General features: G+C 42.6%; 1 protein-coding gene across 7 annotated transcripts in view; it reads left to right on the forward strand.

Moving 5' to 3' along the window:
* The window catches only part of MPP7 (MAGUK p55 scaffold protein 7), a 424,300-nt gene that overhangs the window by 250,481 nt on the left and 156,125 nt on the right, over positions 1–17,694 (forward strand). For all 7 annotated transcript variants that reach the window (XM_067030594.1, XM_067030595.1, XM_059058692.2 and 4 more), the window contains one exon: positions 8,782–8,900. In XM_067030594.1, coding sequence (XP_066886695.1) covers positions 8,782–8,900 — 119 coding nt within the window. The remainder of the gene's footprint in view (positions 1–8,781; positions 8,901–17,694) is intronic.

A 17,694-nucleotide genomic window follows, 5' to 3' on the forward strand; every position in this document is an offset into this window, starting at 1 on the left:
TCTCAGTTACAGCTCCGCCTTTATCCTCGAGACGACGTCTGATGCCCCTCTCCCACACTGCCCTGGGGGGTGGCTTTCCTCTCTCTCCCTCAGCCTTGTATCCCCAGCTTTAAGCCTTCATGGCGGCACTGGGTATTTGTGGAGGGGGCAGGAAAGGATGCAGAGGAATTTTGAAATGCGGAGGGAGTTTCCCAGCTTCCTCCGCGCACTTGACACGTTGTCAAGTGTGTTATGTAAACCTGTTCGTGAGAGTTTGAGGTCAGACCGTTACCACGCTTGTTTTGTCTTCCAGATAATCTCGGGGGTCCTGGCGGAGGGGACTGTGACAGCACTAGAGATCACCAGGAAGTTAATTATCTAGCGAGTTGGTGTGAGACCGCAAGGAAACAGCTTTCAGGGGATGGCAACTGGCGGCCCACCGTGGCTGGGGCGGAATTAGGGGGAGGTTGTGGGCCCTCGTGCTGGGAAAAGGTTTATGTCACAGTAGTACCCAGAAGTGAAACGTTTGAAATTGTGAAAGTAGCGTCTATTTTGTAAAAACTCCAGCAATGCAGAAATATATACATCTGGATATATATCTAAAACATGAAATAAACGTGTACACACACGCGCGCGCGCATAGTGAAAATGAAAGTAGTGGTTTCCTGTTCGTTCTGGTTTCTCGTCCTGGAGTCAACGCTGGTGGAGCTGGGTGTAGGTCCAGGCCCCAGGCTCCCTGGGAGTGGAACGGATGTGTGAACGAAGGAGCCGGCTCACAGGGAGCGCGTGGAGGCAGAAAATCTTCGTGTTGCCAGAACCATGCCTGCTTTATCCATTTCTCCATTCTCCCCGCTGACTCCTTCCCACCTTCTCTTCCGAGCGCAGACCTTGGCTCCCTGTCCTCACTCCCCACAGGAGTCACAGGTTGCAGTGAAACGCCGCTGTGACGGCGGGAGAGCCCTCCGGCCCCTCTGCTGCGTCCCCCGGCCCTGCCGCCCTCCTCGGAGCCGTCCCTGCTCACCTCCTCAAGGCGGGGCCGCCCATCGACGCCCTGGGCGCACAGACGGGCTGACTTTCTCGTCTTAACGCAGCTTCTCTACCCCTCCCTTCCCTGACAGCTGACGACGCTGATTCTGTTTCGCACCGGCCCTCCTAAGCGGCGTCGGTATTTGCTCTTTCCAGCCTGTCGCTCCATCTCGTTACTGCTCTGTGGCCACCCCCCGTCGCGCCGTCGGGGTCAGGAAGCTCCCCGCGGCTGGATGCGAGGGCACCTCTCACGGTGGCCTCTGCCGCCCCGGTCGTCCGCCTTCCCCGCCACACCAGGCCCCCGGGAGAGCGGCCCCCGCGCTCCCGCGCGTCTGCTCACCGGGGAGACCCCGGGCCGGGTCCTCGGCCTCCGCTCTGCTGCGTGCCACTCGCGTGCCCGGGTCTCAGCCCGGCTCGTGCCCGGGGCACCTGGGTGTGCGCCTTCAGCTCGGCCTCCCTGCGGGGCTCCTGGCTCCTCCGTCCCGCTGCCGCCTCAGCTCCACCTGGACACCCTGTCCGCATCTTCAGCTCACCGGGCCCAACACGGGACGTCCCCGTCTCCCTTGATGGCAGCATCAGTTCCACGGTCATGCTTGTTTCTTTTCTTGTCCTCGTACCCCCCATTCAGTCCGACAGGAATGCGCGATCGGCCCTTGCTGCGGAGTCTCTCCAGAATCTGAGCGCCCTGCAGCTCCCGCCCGCTGCTGCTGGGCGCAGGCCGCCGCCCCCTGTGGCCCGGGTCACTGCCTGACCCTCTGACTCGTTCTCTGCCTCTGCTCTTGCCGCCCTGCCCTCTCTTCTCAATTCAGCAGCCAGAGCCGTGCTTCTAAGGCGTAACTCCAACCGTTTTACTCCTTTACTCAAAACCCGGCAGTGGCTCCGTCCCTATAAAACAAAAGTTAAGTTCTTTGCAGTATTTGTCCTGCAAGAGCCAGCGTGACCCGGTCCTCGTTTCTCCCCTTAGACCATCTCTCCCTTCCTCTGCCCCGGTCAGCCTGGGTGTCTTGCCTTCCTCAGACACTGCGGGCACACCCGGACTTAGAGGTGGGGTTTCTGTGCTGTCTGACCCCTCTGCCTGGACCGCTTGTCCCTCACATGTCCGTTAGCTCCCTCGCCGTCCTCCCGTCTCTGGGTTCCCTGGCCACCTCGCCTGTCGTGGCCTGTGCCGGTGGTCCAGCCCTGGGTCTGCCTTACGCTGCTTGGTTTTCTCTCTTTCTCTCGGTGTCTGGTACACACTGTGTAATTGACTGACTTACGTTATTATTTGTCTTCCCCGTGGAGTGTCAGTTACCTCCACGAGAGTCGGCATCTTTGTGGGTTCGCTGCTCTAGCCACACACCTTGGACAGCACGTGGCCCAGAGGACTTGCAGTGGTCAGTGGAGGCTACGGACTGAACGAGTGTGTATCCCGCCAAATGACTGCTGGATGTGTCTGTTCTCATGCCATTCCTAAGACTGGGTGTTTGCAAACTTATCTCCTAAATTCAGGAAAGAAAAGTGATATGCTTTGGCTCTTATGAATCCTTTTATATTACTTCTTAGATTGAACACTGCTTTATGTATTGATTTTTGGGTGGGGGGGGGTCATCTGTTTCTTCTACCACCGTATGCCTGTTCATGTGCCATTGCCCATTTTTCTCTTGGTTTACTGATCTTTTATTATGCTTAGTATCAGTCACTTGCTGGTTGCAAATAATTTTTAGCAGTTTCTCTGCAAACTTCTGTGGTTTTTTTGATGCATGAAAATTTTGTCACAAAGTCTGTCAATCATTGCTTTTTGTGATTTCTAGGTTCTTTGTGTGCAAAGAAAAGCGCTTAACTCCAACATGATAAAAATATTCTCTGAGATTGTCCTCTAGTTTATATTTGAAATATTTGATCCATCTGTAATTTGGGTGTCCAGTTGGACATTTAACTTTTCTCTTGAGGGAGCTCTTGAAGGTTTTTGAGTAGGAGATTTAAATGATGGGGTTGGTTATATGGGAGACATGGGCCAGAGTCGAGTTTAAGTCCTGACTGTGCCACTTCCTAGGCGAAAGGTACTTACCCTCCAGTAAAATGGAGGTCGTAATAGGACCTGCTTACAGGTCCTGTGAAGCACGTTACCACAGCTTATACCATAGTATTAGGTACGGTGAACACTTCTAGGTATTTCTGCTGGTAATAATTTTTACTAAGCATTATTTTAGGAAGCTTTAGGAGTTGGTGGTAGGAAGGGTAGATTAAGGAAGGGGGACACAAAAGAAATAAACGCAATTTTTAATATTCCATAGCTAGTTTTATTAGGCAGGGTGCAAATCGCTAGGGGTCTCACTGTGATGATAGGAAGCTTTACCCACAGTTAAAATTGCTATCATATATTTAAGTAAATTGGTGAATCTTATAAAGTCATGAAATTTTAATGCAAGATGATGACACTTCACCTTCTTCAGTGTATTGCAACTTCGGGTGAATTGCTCATTCAACACGGTTGGGTCAGTGTTATCTGCCTTCCGCAGTCCTTGATCAAGTCACCTGCCTGTTACTCACATACAAGATCCTGATAGGAAGTGTGACTGTAGCTTTACAGTACTAGTCTTATCTAGATATTGAAGAAAAAAATTGCAGGACAACTTACTTGAAGTTGCTAAAGCACCAGAGTATTAAGTATTTATATCTGTGTGTAAAATACTACTGCTGACCGTCTGTCACTTGTGTTGCCTCAGAAGGCATCAAGAACATACTCTGACCATAGGTTTTGTTGAGGGAGAAAAAGCACTTACACTTGGCCCTTGAACAATGCGGGTTTGAACTGTCCAGGTCCACTAATAGGCAGATGGCTTCAGTAAGCACAGTACTACCTGGCCAGCGTTTGGTTGAATCTGCTGTTGTGGAACCACAGATATGGAGGATGGCTGTGGGACTTGAGCTTCCATGGATTTGGGGATCCTAGGCGGGTCCTGGGGCCAGTGCGCCACGGATGCCAAGGGACGACCGTAGTTTTGTTATCTTTAAGGAAAATGACAAGTATTTTACCTTTCGGTGCAGCCAGGCTGCAGAGAAGCCAGCTGTAGCACGTGGAGCTCCAATCAAGTACGTAAGTGATTGACGTTAAATTAAGATCGTGGTCCACACGTGCGCTGGCTTAACGAACTGGCTCGCGGGGAGGGCAGTTTATACTGTACGGAACGCATTCTCCTTGGGATATTATTCTTCATGACGTTAGACAGCCAGCATTTGCCATCTAACCTTCCTCTGGAAAGGGGAGAAGAAATTACAATACTTCTTTGTTCCTAGACAGCAGGCTTCAGGAACAAACTCAGAGATCTTAAAAGTATCTTTGCATCTCTCTGCGATTGGCTCCTATTACTGTGAACACCTTCATTAGCCCTCAATTGAGAATCAGCCTTCTGGGCCCTGTTTTCCCCCCTTCAGATCCCAGCCTGTATCCTGCCAGCTCCATTAGAGGCTTCTCTGACCTTCATTGATTGCTCTCTTCTTAAAACTGCTTGAATAATTATTGCACATATTAATCGAGTCACCCTCGACCTATTTTAGTTTTGCTCTTATTGATTTCTTTTCTCTCAGTATATAAAATACACTAATTTAAAAATACTGCTTTTTTTCTGTTGGAATATTTTTAATAAATAAGTTTATTGAAACCCACAGGCATCCTTGAAGTGTCTCATATCGTATGTGCCCAAATATAAGGTGAGTTTTTCTTTCCCTCTGTAAAACGATCTCTTAGAGAAGAGAGAGCTGGCATATATTCAAGTCCTTACAAAATCTCTTAGAGAGAACGTTCTCTGTTTATTCACGTGCACAAAAATGTGTGTTGAATGGAGAAGCCAAAATTACTCACATATAACCGAAATTCATAATTTGGGGGATTACTGAGAGCTCCCTTGGCAGAATTGTTGTTTAAAAAAGGAGACAATCTGGTTTAAACCAAATTTAATTATTCCTTGGAGAAGGGTTAAAAACCTCACATTTGCAATTGATAGAATTTTAAAGAGTAGGTAAGTGGTTTTGTTGATCAAAAATGTAGAGCCACAGAACAAATGAAAAACCAGTCAGCTTTACCCAGATTCGCAGTGAAGGCATCTCCCATATTCAAAACAGTGCTGTATCCCAACTGACCTAGAAGCGAAAATGATCTCATGACGAGGAAGAACTTCACTCTGAAGAATTTAAATAAAATGGTTGCGTGAAATGTGCAAATGGGGCAACAACTAAGTATCTGAGTTAATGTGTTTTACTTAATAGGTAATTCAAAGTGTATGTTTCTAACTAAATTGCAACTTAAACGTTAGAGGCAGTCCTGAGCATCTTATCAACATCCCTGAAAATTAATCATTTATTTCATCAGCTGCCTAAACATCTATTTATTTCACTTGGAAGAGAAAATGTTTTGGCTGTTTACCTGGGCAAATAGGATTGCTTGATGTTTGCTCATATATGAGATGCATTCTGTGTCATCCAGGACTGCAAGGTCCCCGAGGAGAGGGTGGTATATTCTACGCTTAGTGCTGTCCCCAGGACTCCAACTCTGAGAGCTCACCCATGTTGATTCTTGGGCCTGCAGCCCTCTCAGCCCTGACTCGGGCGTTGTTCCTGCGGAAGGGTCTCCCGATGTTGTCCCCTCCCCTGGAGGGACCGGCCCCTTCCCTTGCCTCCACAGCCCGACCCTGTCCTGCACTCACTTTGCTAATAGCCTGTGTGTGGTGTCATCTACGCTGTAGACACCTGCAGACAGGAATCACGTCCGATTTGTCCTAGACCTTCAGAGCTAGTGATGCGCTGGGTTCACAGGTGCCGTAGACGTTTATTAGAATGAGCTGGGGTGACTGCAGAGGAGCACAGGATAAGTTTCACGGCGCAGGGAACAAGTGGATTTAGGTAAAATTTTTAAAGACACGCCGAGCTGTCTTGACTGTCTTTACTTGCCCTCTGAATCCCAAGGACCAAGACTATTTGGATTTCATAGTATTCTTCATGGTTGGGACACTAGGAAGTGAATATAGGAATACTTTAAAGCACACGTAGGAACCCAGACCCAGTCTTAGAGATGGACTGAGGTGCCTCCTGGGGCCTGGGTTGCCGATTGGAGTGGAAGTGATGGTTTCCTCGTCGCCTGCGTTGACACTAGTACACGCAGCCCTGGCCTAGGAGCCCTTTTAACCATTTCTGATTGTCATTGCCCCGTCTCCTCTGGCTTTATTCTCTGGCACCAGATGTGGGAGGCGAAGAGAAGCAAGTGTTATTGCCACTCGAGGACCCCATACAAATGAGCGTTGCATAAAGCTGCAAAAACACAGAAAGCTCAGTCTTCCGAGCTTTGACCAACAGAGAAGTTATTACTGTTTGAAAATTAAACGCAACGTGGCTTATTCCCACAAAAAGCTAAGGTGTACATGGGTAAAGTGAACAATTCCCATATGTAGAAGACGTGGGTGGTTTCATTTCTGAGCATATGGTGTTATGTCCAGTTGGCAGGTATCACTAAGCTGTTGTTTTCCCTTGGAAACAATGCACTGAGATGTTCATTGCAAGGAGACATACTAAGGAAAGAAGAACATCGTTATTTTAATCAAGTGCCTGCCCTGTGAATTGTTCCTGTGAATTCTTACAACTGTTGTAAGTTTCAGCTTTATTTGGAGATAATTAGAGTCACATGTTGTAAGATACAGTACAAAGAAGTCCTGTGTACTCTCACCAGTTCCGCGCGTGGTAACACCGTGCATAACTGTAGTAGCGTGTCACAGCTGGGAGACCGTCAGCCATGCCACGGGTTGACGTTTTTCAGATGTCCTCAGTTTCACATGTGCTCCTGAGTGTGTGTGTGTGTGTGTGTATTTATTTAGTTCTATGCAGTTTCACCATGTGTACGTTACCATTTCTTTTTCAACATGTGAGGGAAACAAGGTTCAGATAAGTAACGTGAAATGCGTAAAGTATAGACCTGGGGTTTGAATCTAGGTCTGTCTGTTTGATCTGAACTTTTGCATTTTTAGTAATGATAATGATGAATAACAGTCAAAATCAATAACCCAATGGCTGAAACTCAAGTTACATATGAAACATTGAGTACTTACCACGTGCAGGACTGTTCAAGTGTATTGACTTATTTAATCCCCCAAGAACTGTACCACATAAATTATATCACAGTTGAATTAGTATCATTCAGCTCTAATGATATTACTAAGGAATAGGTAATCATTTTTACTCTTCCTGAAATCAATAATAAAATAGTGAAATTCTACCTTCTTTTTACATAATTTCATGTTTTGAATCTTTGATCTTGGCGATTGTGATTACTTTACATTTGTGTGTGTGTGTGTATATATTTGTATAAAGTGAGACCTGTATCATTATACATTGACTTAAGTTGAGCTACCGTAAAAATATTTTTACTGAATTGTAAATAAGAGCTAGTTTAGGCAGGATGCCAGGTTTTTATAAGAATAAATATAAACCACCAAGAATACTTGAGAATGCAGTTGGGAGAAGGTGTGGTTTTTTTTGTTGTTGTTGTTTTTTCCCCCTGCCTGGAGTATTTTGGATCTTTTTGGCCAAATACAGCCCCAGGAATGTTTCAATTTAATCAAATTTCTCAAGCTTCCTATCTGACTTCCAAAGTGGTACCCATGCATGTGGTTGTGAATTATCACTGGTTATCAGAATATTATAAGGCTTTGGAAAGATAACAGACGCGCTAATTAGAATTCTGTAATTTACAAGTCTTCGCTGGTTACATATCTTGTAAAGCTGTCTTTCTAATGAACAGCAGCTCTTATTCAGACTAGAAATAGCAACAGTCCCATGTGTTGTAGACCCCAGGAGGTCTCGGTGTTTTTGTAGACAGCAGACAGAAATAAAAAGAATTTTGTCCTTTTTACCTCATGGAATCCCGCTGAAAAATGAAACACGAGCTCTGAGTTGATGCTGACTTCTGCCAGGTCACCTCCCTGAAGAGTCTCGGGCAAGCACTGCTGCAGCATTTCTTGGGCAGGAGTCTGCCGGCCCCGGGACGAGACGGATGGTCTGTGCAGGCTGCTCCCGGGACACTGCGCTACCGTCTGCTTGCAGGGAGCTTCCAGTGAGAGCACGTGCAGCCTGCATCTGTTGCCTTGACTTTTTCCAGGGGAATCACGTCCCTCCAGATCAGAGTCGCATGTAGCCTAAGTGCTACGTAGTTTGTTGTTGTCATTGCTTAAAAAAAAAAAAAAAAAAAAAAAAAAAAAAGCGTGGCTACAAATAATGCCACACCAAGTATGGTTTATTCTGGCTTACTTTTGGGAACTTGATTTTGGATGTTCAGTAACGCAAATTTTTTGAAGCTATATATTATTAGGAACTCTTTGGAAACCACAAAACCATTTTAATGGACCATGCTATCAATTTTCTCTTCTAAAGAAGTTTTTCCTATTCATGACTCACTTCATTTTTTGGCTGACATTGAGGGAAATGTAATAACGATTAGGGAAAGGAATGTATGCATTTTCTTCTTCTTTTTTTTTTGAAAGCTTGTACACATTTTCTGTCTCGGGTTATGTAAACTTGGAGGACTGTAAAATGACCACCGCATAAGGTAAAAACAGGCCTGTTAATACATACATCTTTGGAATTTAAAAATCCAAAAGCTTCCCTTGCTTCTTTGGAGAAGAGTTTTGCTTGATGGCCCAGAATACAGATACAGTAAAAGCGACATGTTCCAGCCGTCAGTTTCACACACCTTAAGCGAAATTAATGAGATCACTCTAGGGTGACGCTTTGTGTTTTATTTCCATTTTATAGGTCTGTATGAGCTGCTGGCAGCTCTGCCAGCCCAGCTGCAGCCACATGTGGACAGCCAGGAAGACCTGACCTTCCTCTGGGATGTGTTTGGTGAGAAAAGCCTGCATTCACTAGTCAAGGTAAACCATGCCGTTGTCAGATGATATTCGCGGAAAAACATATGGAAAAATATTTTGAGCGCCATCTAGTAAACCAGAGATCAAATTGTTGCCCTCTGAAAACAAAACAGCCTTGTTCCATTTCACTGCCAGGCGTGGAAGTTGTTAAAAGGATTCCACCAAAAGTACATAGATGATTTCACTTAATGGTGGTGATCTGGCCGTGCATACTGATGGAGCACGCCCGTGCTTGCCCTTGTTTAGAAAAGGAATGTGAAATAGTAGCAGGAAGGGTTAGACTCCTCATGGTCAACATTCATGAGCTGGAATTTAACTTAAATAAATAAATGTTCGCAGCAAAAATTAGAAGGAATATATTTTCTGAGGTTCAGGATGACAGCTGTTCAGCAGCTACATTAATTTAAAATAATTTCCTCTAATAAACTCAAGTGAAATTCTAGCAAAGCTGTTTCTTCTCCTGACACAGTGCCACTGAAGTGGAATTTCGTATATAAATACAGGGACGCTAAATAGGAATTAAAAACAGTGTGTGGAGACGGTTTTAGCCAAGCGTCACGCCGTGGAAATGATCAGCCACCAGAAACCAGATCTTGCCACACAGCAATGCTGGGAGTGATCAGAACTCTTAAAATAGTAAGACGAGAATAAGGAACTTACTGGAAAATATGCCACTCTTGCTTCTGGAAATATGAGTTGCATTTTCTCTCTTTTAACTCAAGCTGAAAGAAATTTAGAGTCTTACTTGAGTCTGGACGAGATGGACACGTATGCCTCAGCAGTATCTGATCCCATCCTCCATTCAGCTCAACCTGTTATGGTTGCCTGTTGTGATAAGAGGCTTTCTGACCGATGTATAGTATTTGGAAATGAGTGACTTCTGAGGTACGGTTGCTTCACAGGACAGGAGAATTCTTACTGTATTTTCTTCTTGTCAAATTTGCTGAAATTTGTGTGCTTCAAGCAGTGGCAGTTCTCAAGAAGTTAGCGTGTTGATATGTGGCACGCTCCTAGCAATACATTTAAGGAGTGCTTTATTGGTTTATTTAGTTTTTCTATAATTGCCAAGATATCTTTGTATTCTGAATAATTTTAGGTCTTCTAGTTGCTCTCTTGGGATGTGTTAGAAATGGTTTTGGGCTTATAATTGATGAAGTTTATCACTTACTGAGGCAGTCATGAAAATATTCCTGTATTAAATGTTTGGAAGTTGGATAGTTATGGATTTGATTAGATTGATTTGATCTCTTGAGAGAAGGATTAAAACACGTTTCAACTGGCATCATCACTCCTTAATCAGTAAGCAAACATGCCCCCCAGACAATGGATGTATGTGTGTTTGTATTTATTTATAATGTGGCTACTATCTCAGTTTCCTTGCCTATAAAATGGAAATTATAGTACCTATTGACAAGTTTTTTTGTGAGTTTCAAATAAGATAGCAAAGGTGGTCTTAGTTCTTTTTATAGCTATATAGGTTAGGCAAATATAATTATTAAGAAAAAAATGAATTATCATAGCATGTGAAGGACCAAAAAGAATTGACAGAGATGGTTGTTATTTTTATTAATAGAATAAAATTAACGTGTAAAAAACTTCTTCATTACACTAGCTGTTGAGTTTTCAGCATAGGTCGTTATTCCAAGTATGTGTCCATAATTAAGTGGCTAGGAAGCAAACTGTTATCGATATCTGGTTTATAAAAACAGTGCAGCAAATGAATTGATGTTGCTAGTATTTTAAATAGCATAACAACATGTGTACTGTTCCAAACGTTTTTCAGTAGTTGCCATAAGTGTATTTTGAAAATCAGCTTTGTTTGTAACTCTAGTACGTCCTGCCTTTCTTAACAGCTCCCCACTCCCCGCTGTTCTCAGGGCGCGGACTCCAGGGTGTCCTCTGACTGACCCGTTATGTTAGTTTTCAAGTAGGAAAGCCTAGGATGCCCTGCAGGAGGTAGGTCTCCTGGGACAGTAGTTTAAACAGCCGGGACAGCCTGCTTAGCTGTCTTCCAAGTGCCTCTACTGAAGGGTGGAGGAGAGGAGGCTTCGGCTTCTGTATGTAAATCTCAGCAGAGCAAAAGGAATTTGTTTGAAAAGAGTTGTTTTTAGACTGAATCAAAATGTGCTCTGATGTTACGCTCTTTTGCCTGCAGTTGACGCTGTTGGTATATGGGTTAGAACTGGGTGAATGTAAAACCCGATTTTATTCTAGCCCCAAATTTTCACAGTTCTCATCTTCTTTTAGGTAAAAAAGAAAGTGGTCGTTAAATCAGCACACAGTTTTGAATGCACACAATTTGCTGGTCTGATGTAAAATGTACTTAAGAAGAGGTACGTTTGGTGTCAGGGTCTGTGGCAGGTATGGCACATGCCACCGTAGGATTTCGAGCTCCACTCTGGGGGAGTCCTGGAGGTTGTGAGCTTGTCACTGGACAGGAGCTATGATGATCCTATACTGTGTTAGCTGCGGATTTGTTTTTTTAAAGAAAAACTTCTAAATAGGGAAGTTGAATAATAAAAACTGTGAGCACGAGATCCCGAAAAAGGGTTAGACTGGGGGTGAGGTCAGAAGAAAGATGGTACTGGGAGAAGACCTAGGAAATATCATATATAATGTGAGGCAAGACGAGGATATCCATTTTCACATGACCTAGTGAGGTTGATAGATGATCAGTCAGCACAGAGCCACATTCTGGACCCATGTTTTGCAAAAATACAGAACCATGAAGCATGCAGTTTGTGTCTGAACCTCATTTCTAAATTTATCTCCTATCCTTGTGTTTTTTCCTACTGAGATTCCTTTACTTACTTTAAATTTTATTTTGTTCAGTGGCGTTGTATGTTTTTTTATAATCTGGTTTAAGTTCACTTTAGAACAAGATGTGGCTTAAAAGACTTCCATAACTGTATTATATTTATTTTAAAGAAGCCTGGTAGTTTTGTTTCTTCAAGAGATTTTTGTTCTTATTTCACAATTGTGTTGGATTTCTAGGATAAGAATATCAGATTTTTAGTACCTTTTAAATAGCTGTGTATGCTTTTTCTCCCCTTTCAAATAGTTGCATACATGTATGGGGACAGGAGAAAAAAAAGGTAGCAATCTGAATTTTATCCTTTTGGGATTCTGAAGTATTTCAACGAAACACGAATTGATTATTTTCAAGAAAAATTTCCTGATGTGATTGAATTACTGTGTGTATTTCTGTGATTTCAGTCTGACAGGAGTAATGATAAAACTCACTAGACCCTTATAACATTGCGTTAGGTAGTTTTAATTTCCGATGATTGATTGCTTTGTTGGTGCTGTCTTTGTTGATGTCTTGCTATGTGCCAGGCACTGTGTAGGTCCCCAGGGCTAAGCTTTCCGGCAGAGCGGGTGCAGCCCCTTGTTTCCTGGCGTCTCCAGCCCCCAGAGGGCTTGTAGAGGCAGCGACGGGCAGTTGCAGCGTCCCGGAGCTGCCCGCGGTTACAGCTGTTACGGGACGCGCGGGGTGTCTCCCTCAGTGCTGGCCTCCGAGAGGTGCTCAAGGAGGATTCGGTCGTGTAAGCTAAAACCTGCGTGTTGAATTAGAGTTGCTCGGGTAAGAATTTATGCGGGAGGAGGGGGAGGTCAGGCAGAAGAAATAACTATGTTGTACAAACACCAGGAGGCAGGTGTGAACCTCATGTCTTCAGGATGGAGGCTGCCAGCTTCTCGCAGCTGCAGGTTCTCTCTTCACCCAAGTCAAGGAGGTCTTGGTTGCATCTAGCCTTGGGCAGTTATGAATAAAACTTTTTTGTTTTTTCGGTACGCGGGCCTCTCACTGCTGTGGCCTCTCCCGTTGCGGAGCACAGGCTCCGGACGCGCAGGCTCAGCGGCCACGGCTCACGGGCCCAGCCGCTCCGCGGCACGTGGGATCCTCCCGGACCAGGGCACGAACCCGCGTCTCCTGCATCGGCAGTCGGACTCTCGACCACTGCGCCACCAGGGAAGCCCTAAAACTTTGATAACCATCTGTGTGCAGGTTTTTGTGTGGGCGTTAAGTTTTCCAGTCATTTGGGTAAGTGCCTAGCAGCATGATTCCTGGATCATATGGTAAGACTGTTCAGCTTTCTGAGAAACTGCCAGTCTGCCTCTCAAAGTGGCTGCACTATTTTGCATTCCCACCCGCAGTGCCTGAGACTTCCTCTTGTTCTGCATCCTTGTCAGCATCTGGTGTTGTCAGTTTTGTGGATGTTAGCCCTTCTAATAAGTGGGTAATGGTATCTCATTACTGTTTTAATTTGCAATTCTCTTATGTCGTGATGTTAAGCATCTTTTCATATGCTTATTTGTCATCTGTATATCTTCTTTGTTGAAGTGTCTATTCAGATCTTTTGTCTGTTTTTTAAATGAGTTGTTTTCCCCGTATTGTTGAGTTTTATCATTTCTTTGTCTTTCTTGGATACAAGTCTTTTATCAGACATGTGTTTTGCAAATATTTTCTCCCAGTATGTGACTTGTCTTCATTTTCATAATGGTGTCTTCACAGAGCACAAGTTTTTAATTTTAATAAAGTTCAACTTAAGTTTTCTTTCATGGATCGTGCTTTTGGAGATGTATCAGAAACTCATTGCCATACCCAGAGTCACGTGGATTTTCTCTTCTGTTATCCTCTACAATTTTTACATTTAGCTCTGTGATTGATTTTGAGTTAATTTTTGTGAAAGGTGTAACTTCTGTGTCTGCGTTCAAATTTTTGCGTATTGAATATCCGATTTTTCTAGCATCAGTTGTTGAAAAGACCATCCTGTCTCCATTGAATTGCCTTTGCTCCTCTGTCAAAGATCAGTTGACTTTTATTGTGTGGATCTATTTCTGGGCTCTGTATTGTGTTCCTATTTGTCTGTTTTTTCACCAATACTACCTTCTTGATTACTGTAGTTTTTCCTTTTCTTTTTAAAAATTTTTTTGGCTGTGTTGGGTCTTTGTTGCTGCGTGTGGGCTTTCTCTAGTTGTGGCGAGCGGGGGCAGCTTTTTGTGTGGTGCGTGGGCTTCTCATTGCGGTGGCTTCTCTTGTTGCCGAGCACAGGCTGTAGGCGCGTGGGCTTCAGTAGTTGTGGCGTGCGGGCTCATTAATTGTGGCTCGCGGGCTCTAGAGCGCAGGCTCAGTAGTTGTGGCGCACTGACTTAGTTGCTCCACGGCATGTGGGATCTTCCTGGACCAGGGCTAGAACCTGTGTCCCTTGCATTGGCAGGCGGATTCTTAACCACTCTGCCACCAGGGAAACTTGATTACTGTAGCTTTACGGTAAGTCTTGAGGTTGGGTAGTGTCCATCCTCTCACTCTTCTCAGTATTGTTTCAGGTATTCTGGGTCTTTCGCCTACTCATATAAACTTTAGGATCAGTTTGTCATATCAACAAAATAACTTGCTTGAATTTTGATTGGGATTATGTTGAATATATAGATCAAACTGGGAATAATTGACATCTTAATATTATGTATTCTTGCCCACGAGCATGGAATATTTCTCATTTATTGAGATCATCTTTGGTTTCTTTCATCAGAGTTTTTGTACTTATTTATATTCTGTACATATTTTGTTAGATTTATACCTAATTTTTGGATACTAGTTTAATTTCAAATTCCAGTTGTTCATTGCTGGTGTATAGAAAAGTGATTGATTTTTGTAAATTAAATTAAATTTGTATCCTGAATCCTTGCTGTAGTCACTTAGTAGGTTTCAGAGTTTTATTGTTGATTCTGTGACATTTTCTATTAATACGTAGATAATCATGTCGTCTATGAATGAAGACAGTTTTATTTCTTCCTTCCCAATCTGTATACCTTTTGTTTCCTTTTCTTATAGCATTAGTTAGGAATTTCAGTAAAGTATTGAATATGAATGGTGAGAGGGAGGGGACCTCCTTGCCTTGTTATTGATCTTAGGGGGAAAGAATCTAGTTTTTCACCATTAAGTATGATGTTAGCTGTAGGTATTTTATACATATTCTTTATCAAGTTGAGGAAGTCCTCTCTATTCCTGGTTTGAGAGTTTTTATCATAAATGGATGTTGGATTTTTTTAATGATTTTTTTGCATCTCTTGATATGATCATATGACTTTTTTTATCCTGTTGATGTGGTGGATTACATTATTACATCTGAATATTGAACCACCCTTTGCATTCCTGGGAAAAATCCCACTTGGTTTTGGTATATAATTCATGTTATACATTGTTGGATTTGATTTGCTAATGTTTTGTTGAGGATTTTTACATCTCTGTTCATAAGAGATTCTAGTCTGTAGTTTTCCTTTCTTGTAATGTCTTTATCTGGTTTTGGTAGTAGAGCAATGCTTGGTATATGGTTAGGTATATAGTTAGGAAGTGCACTCTCTGCTATTATTTTTTCTGGAAGAGCTTGTAGAGGATTGGTATGATTTTTCCCTTAAATTCACCAGTGAAACCATCTGGGCCTAGTGCTTGCTGTTTTGGAAGGTTATTAATTATCGATTCAATTTCTTTAATAGATATAAGCCTACTTAGATCACCTATTTATCTTTGTGTGACAGTTTTTGTCACTTGTATCTTTCAAGGAATTGGTGGAATCATGTAAGTTATCAAATTTGAGGGTGTAGAATTATTTATAATCTTTTGTTATCTTTTTAACATCCATGGGATTCATAATGATGATGACTCTTTCATTTCTGATATTAGTAGTAATTTGTATCTTCTCTCATTTTTTTTCTTGGTTAGCCTGGCTGTAGGTTTATCAGTTAATCTTTTCAGAGAACCAGATTTTGGTTTCATTGAGTTTTCCTGTTTCTTGTTTCAGTTCTATTGATTTTCGCTTATATTTTATTCTTTTTTTTTTTCTCCTTGCTCTTTTTTTCTCTAGTTTCCTAAGGTAGACACTTAGGTTACTGATTTTAGTTCTTTCTGTTTTTCTTACCTTCAATGCTATACTTTCCCTCTAACCACTACTTTTGCAGCATCTCACAGATTTTGATAAGTTATATTTTCATTTATTGCAAAGTATTTTAAAAATTTATCTTGAGACTTCTTCGTTGACCCATGTGTTATTTAGAATTGTTGGTTAATTCCCAAATATGTGGAGATTTTACTGCTATCTTTCTGTTGATTTCTGTTTTAACTCCATGTGATCAGAGAGCATACACTGTGTGATTTCCATTCTTTTAAATTTCCTAAGGTGTGTTATGGCTCGGAATGTGGTCTGTCTGTCTTGTTCTATGTGCACTTGAGAAGAATGTGTATACTGCTATTGTTAGATGAAGTATTAGATTCAGTTGCTTGGTGATGCTGTTTGGTTCAACTATCCTTACTGACTTTCTGCCTGCTGGATCTGTCAATTACTGATAGAAGAATGTTGAAGTTTCTGAGTATAATAGCGGCTTTGTTCATTTCTCCTTGCAATTTTAAAAAAAATAAATTTATTCATTTATTTTTGGCTGCATTGGGTCTTTGTTTCTGAGCGTGGGCTTTCTCTAGTTGCAGCGAAAGGGAGCTACTCTTCATTGCAGTGCATGGGCTTCTCATTGCAGTGGCTTCTCTTGTGGCGGAGCATGGGCTGTAGGTACACGGGCTTCAGTAATTGTGGCTCATGGGCTCAGTAGCTGTGGCTTGCGGGCTCCAGAGCACAGGCTCAGTAGTGGTGGCACGTGGGCTTAGTTGCTCCGCAGCATGTGGGATCTTCCTGGACCAGGGCTCGAACCCGTGTCCCCTGCATTGGCAGGTGGATTCTTAACCACTGTGCCACCAGGGAAGTCCTCTCCTTGCAGTTTTACCAGTTTTGCCTCATGTATTTTGACACTGTCTTGTTAGGTGCATACACGTTAAGGATTGTTATCTTTTCTCAGAGAAATGACCCCATTTTCATTATGTAATGCCCTCCTTTATCCCTTATAATTTTCCCTGTTCTGCTCTTGCTTTGTCTGAAATAGATGCAGGTACTCCAGCTTTCTTTGCATGGTTTATCTTTCTCCATTCCTTTACTTTTAATCAATCTGTGTCTTTATATTTAAGGTGGGTTTCTTGTAGGCAATAGGTTCTTCCTTATTTAATCTACTCTCACAGTCTTTGTCTTTTAATTGGTATATTTAGACCATTCATATTTAAAGTGATTGTTGACATAGCTGAGTTATATTTGCCATATTTGCCACTGATTTCTATTCATAACACTTGGTTTTTTTTTACATTTTTATCACCCTCTTTCTTCCTTCTCTGCTTTTAGTAGAACACCTTATATGATTCCATTTATTCTTTCTTAACATATCAAAGATTCCTTAGTGCTTACCCTAGAGTTTGCTGCATACATTACAACTAATCTAGGTCTACTTTCAAGTAACACTGTACCATTTCACAGGTAGTTGCAGGTACCTTATAAAGAATATTCTTAATTCCTTTTTTTCCCATCCTTTATAACATTGCTGTCATTCATTTCACTTATCCATATACTGTAGTCCCCCAACACATTGCTGCTATTATTTGAACAGTTATCAGATCAATTAAGAATAATAAAAATAAAAGATTTTGTTTTACCTTTATTTACTCCTTCTCTGATGCTCTTACTCTTCTTAATGTATTTCCGAGTGCCTGACCAACGTCACTTTCCTTGTCTCTTGAAGAACTTCTGTTAACACTTGTTGCAAGGCAGGTCTACTGACAGTAAATTTCTTAAATTTAAGTTTGTTTGTTTATTTCTCCTTTACTTTGTAAGTACAGCTTCACTGGATATAGAATTCTAAGGTGGTGTTTTTTCCTTTCAACACTTTAACTATTTTACTCCAGTTTCTTCTTGCTTGCATAGTTTCT

This window comes from Kogia breviceps, chromosome 3, assembly GCF_026419965.1.
Source record: "Kogia breviceps isolate mKogBre1 chromosome 3, mKogBre1 haplotype 1, whole genome shotgun sequence".
Lineage (NCBI taxonomy): Eukaryota > Metazoa > Chordata > Mammalia > Artiodactyla > Physeteridae > Kogia > Kogia breviceps.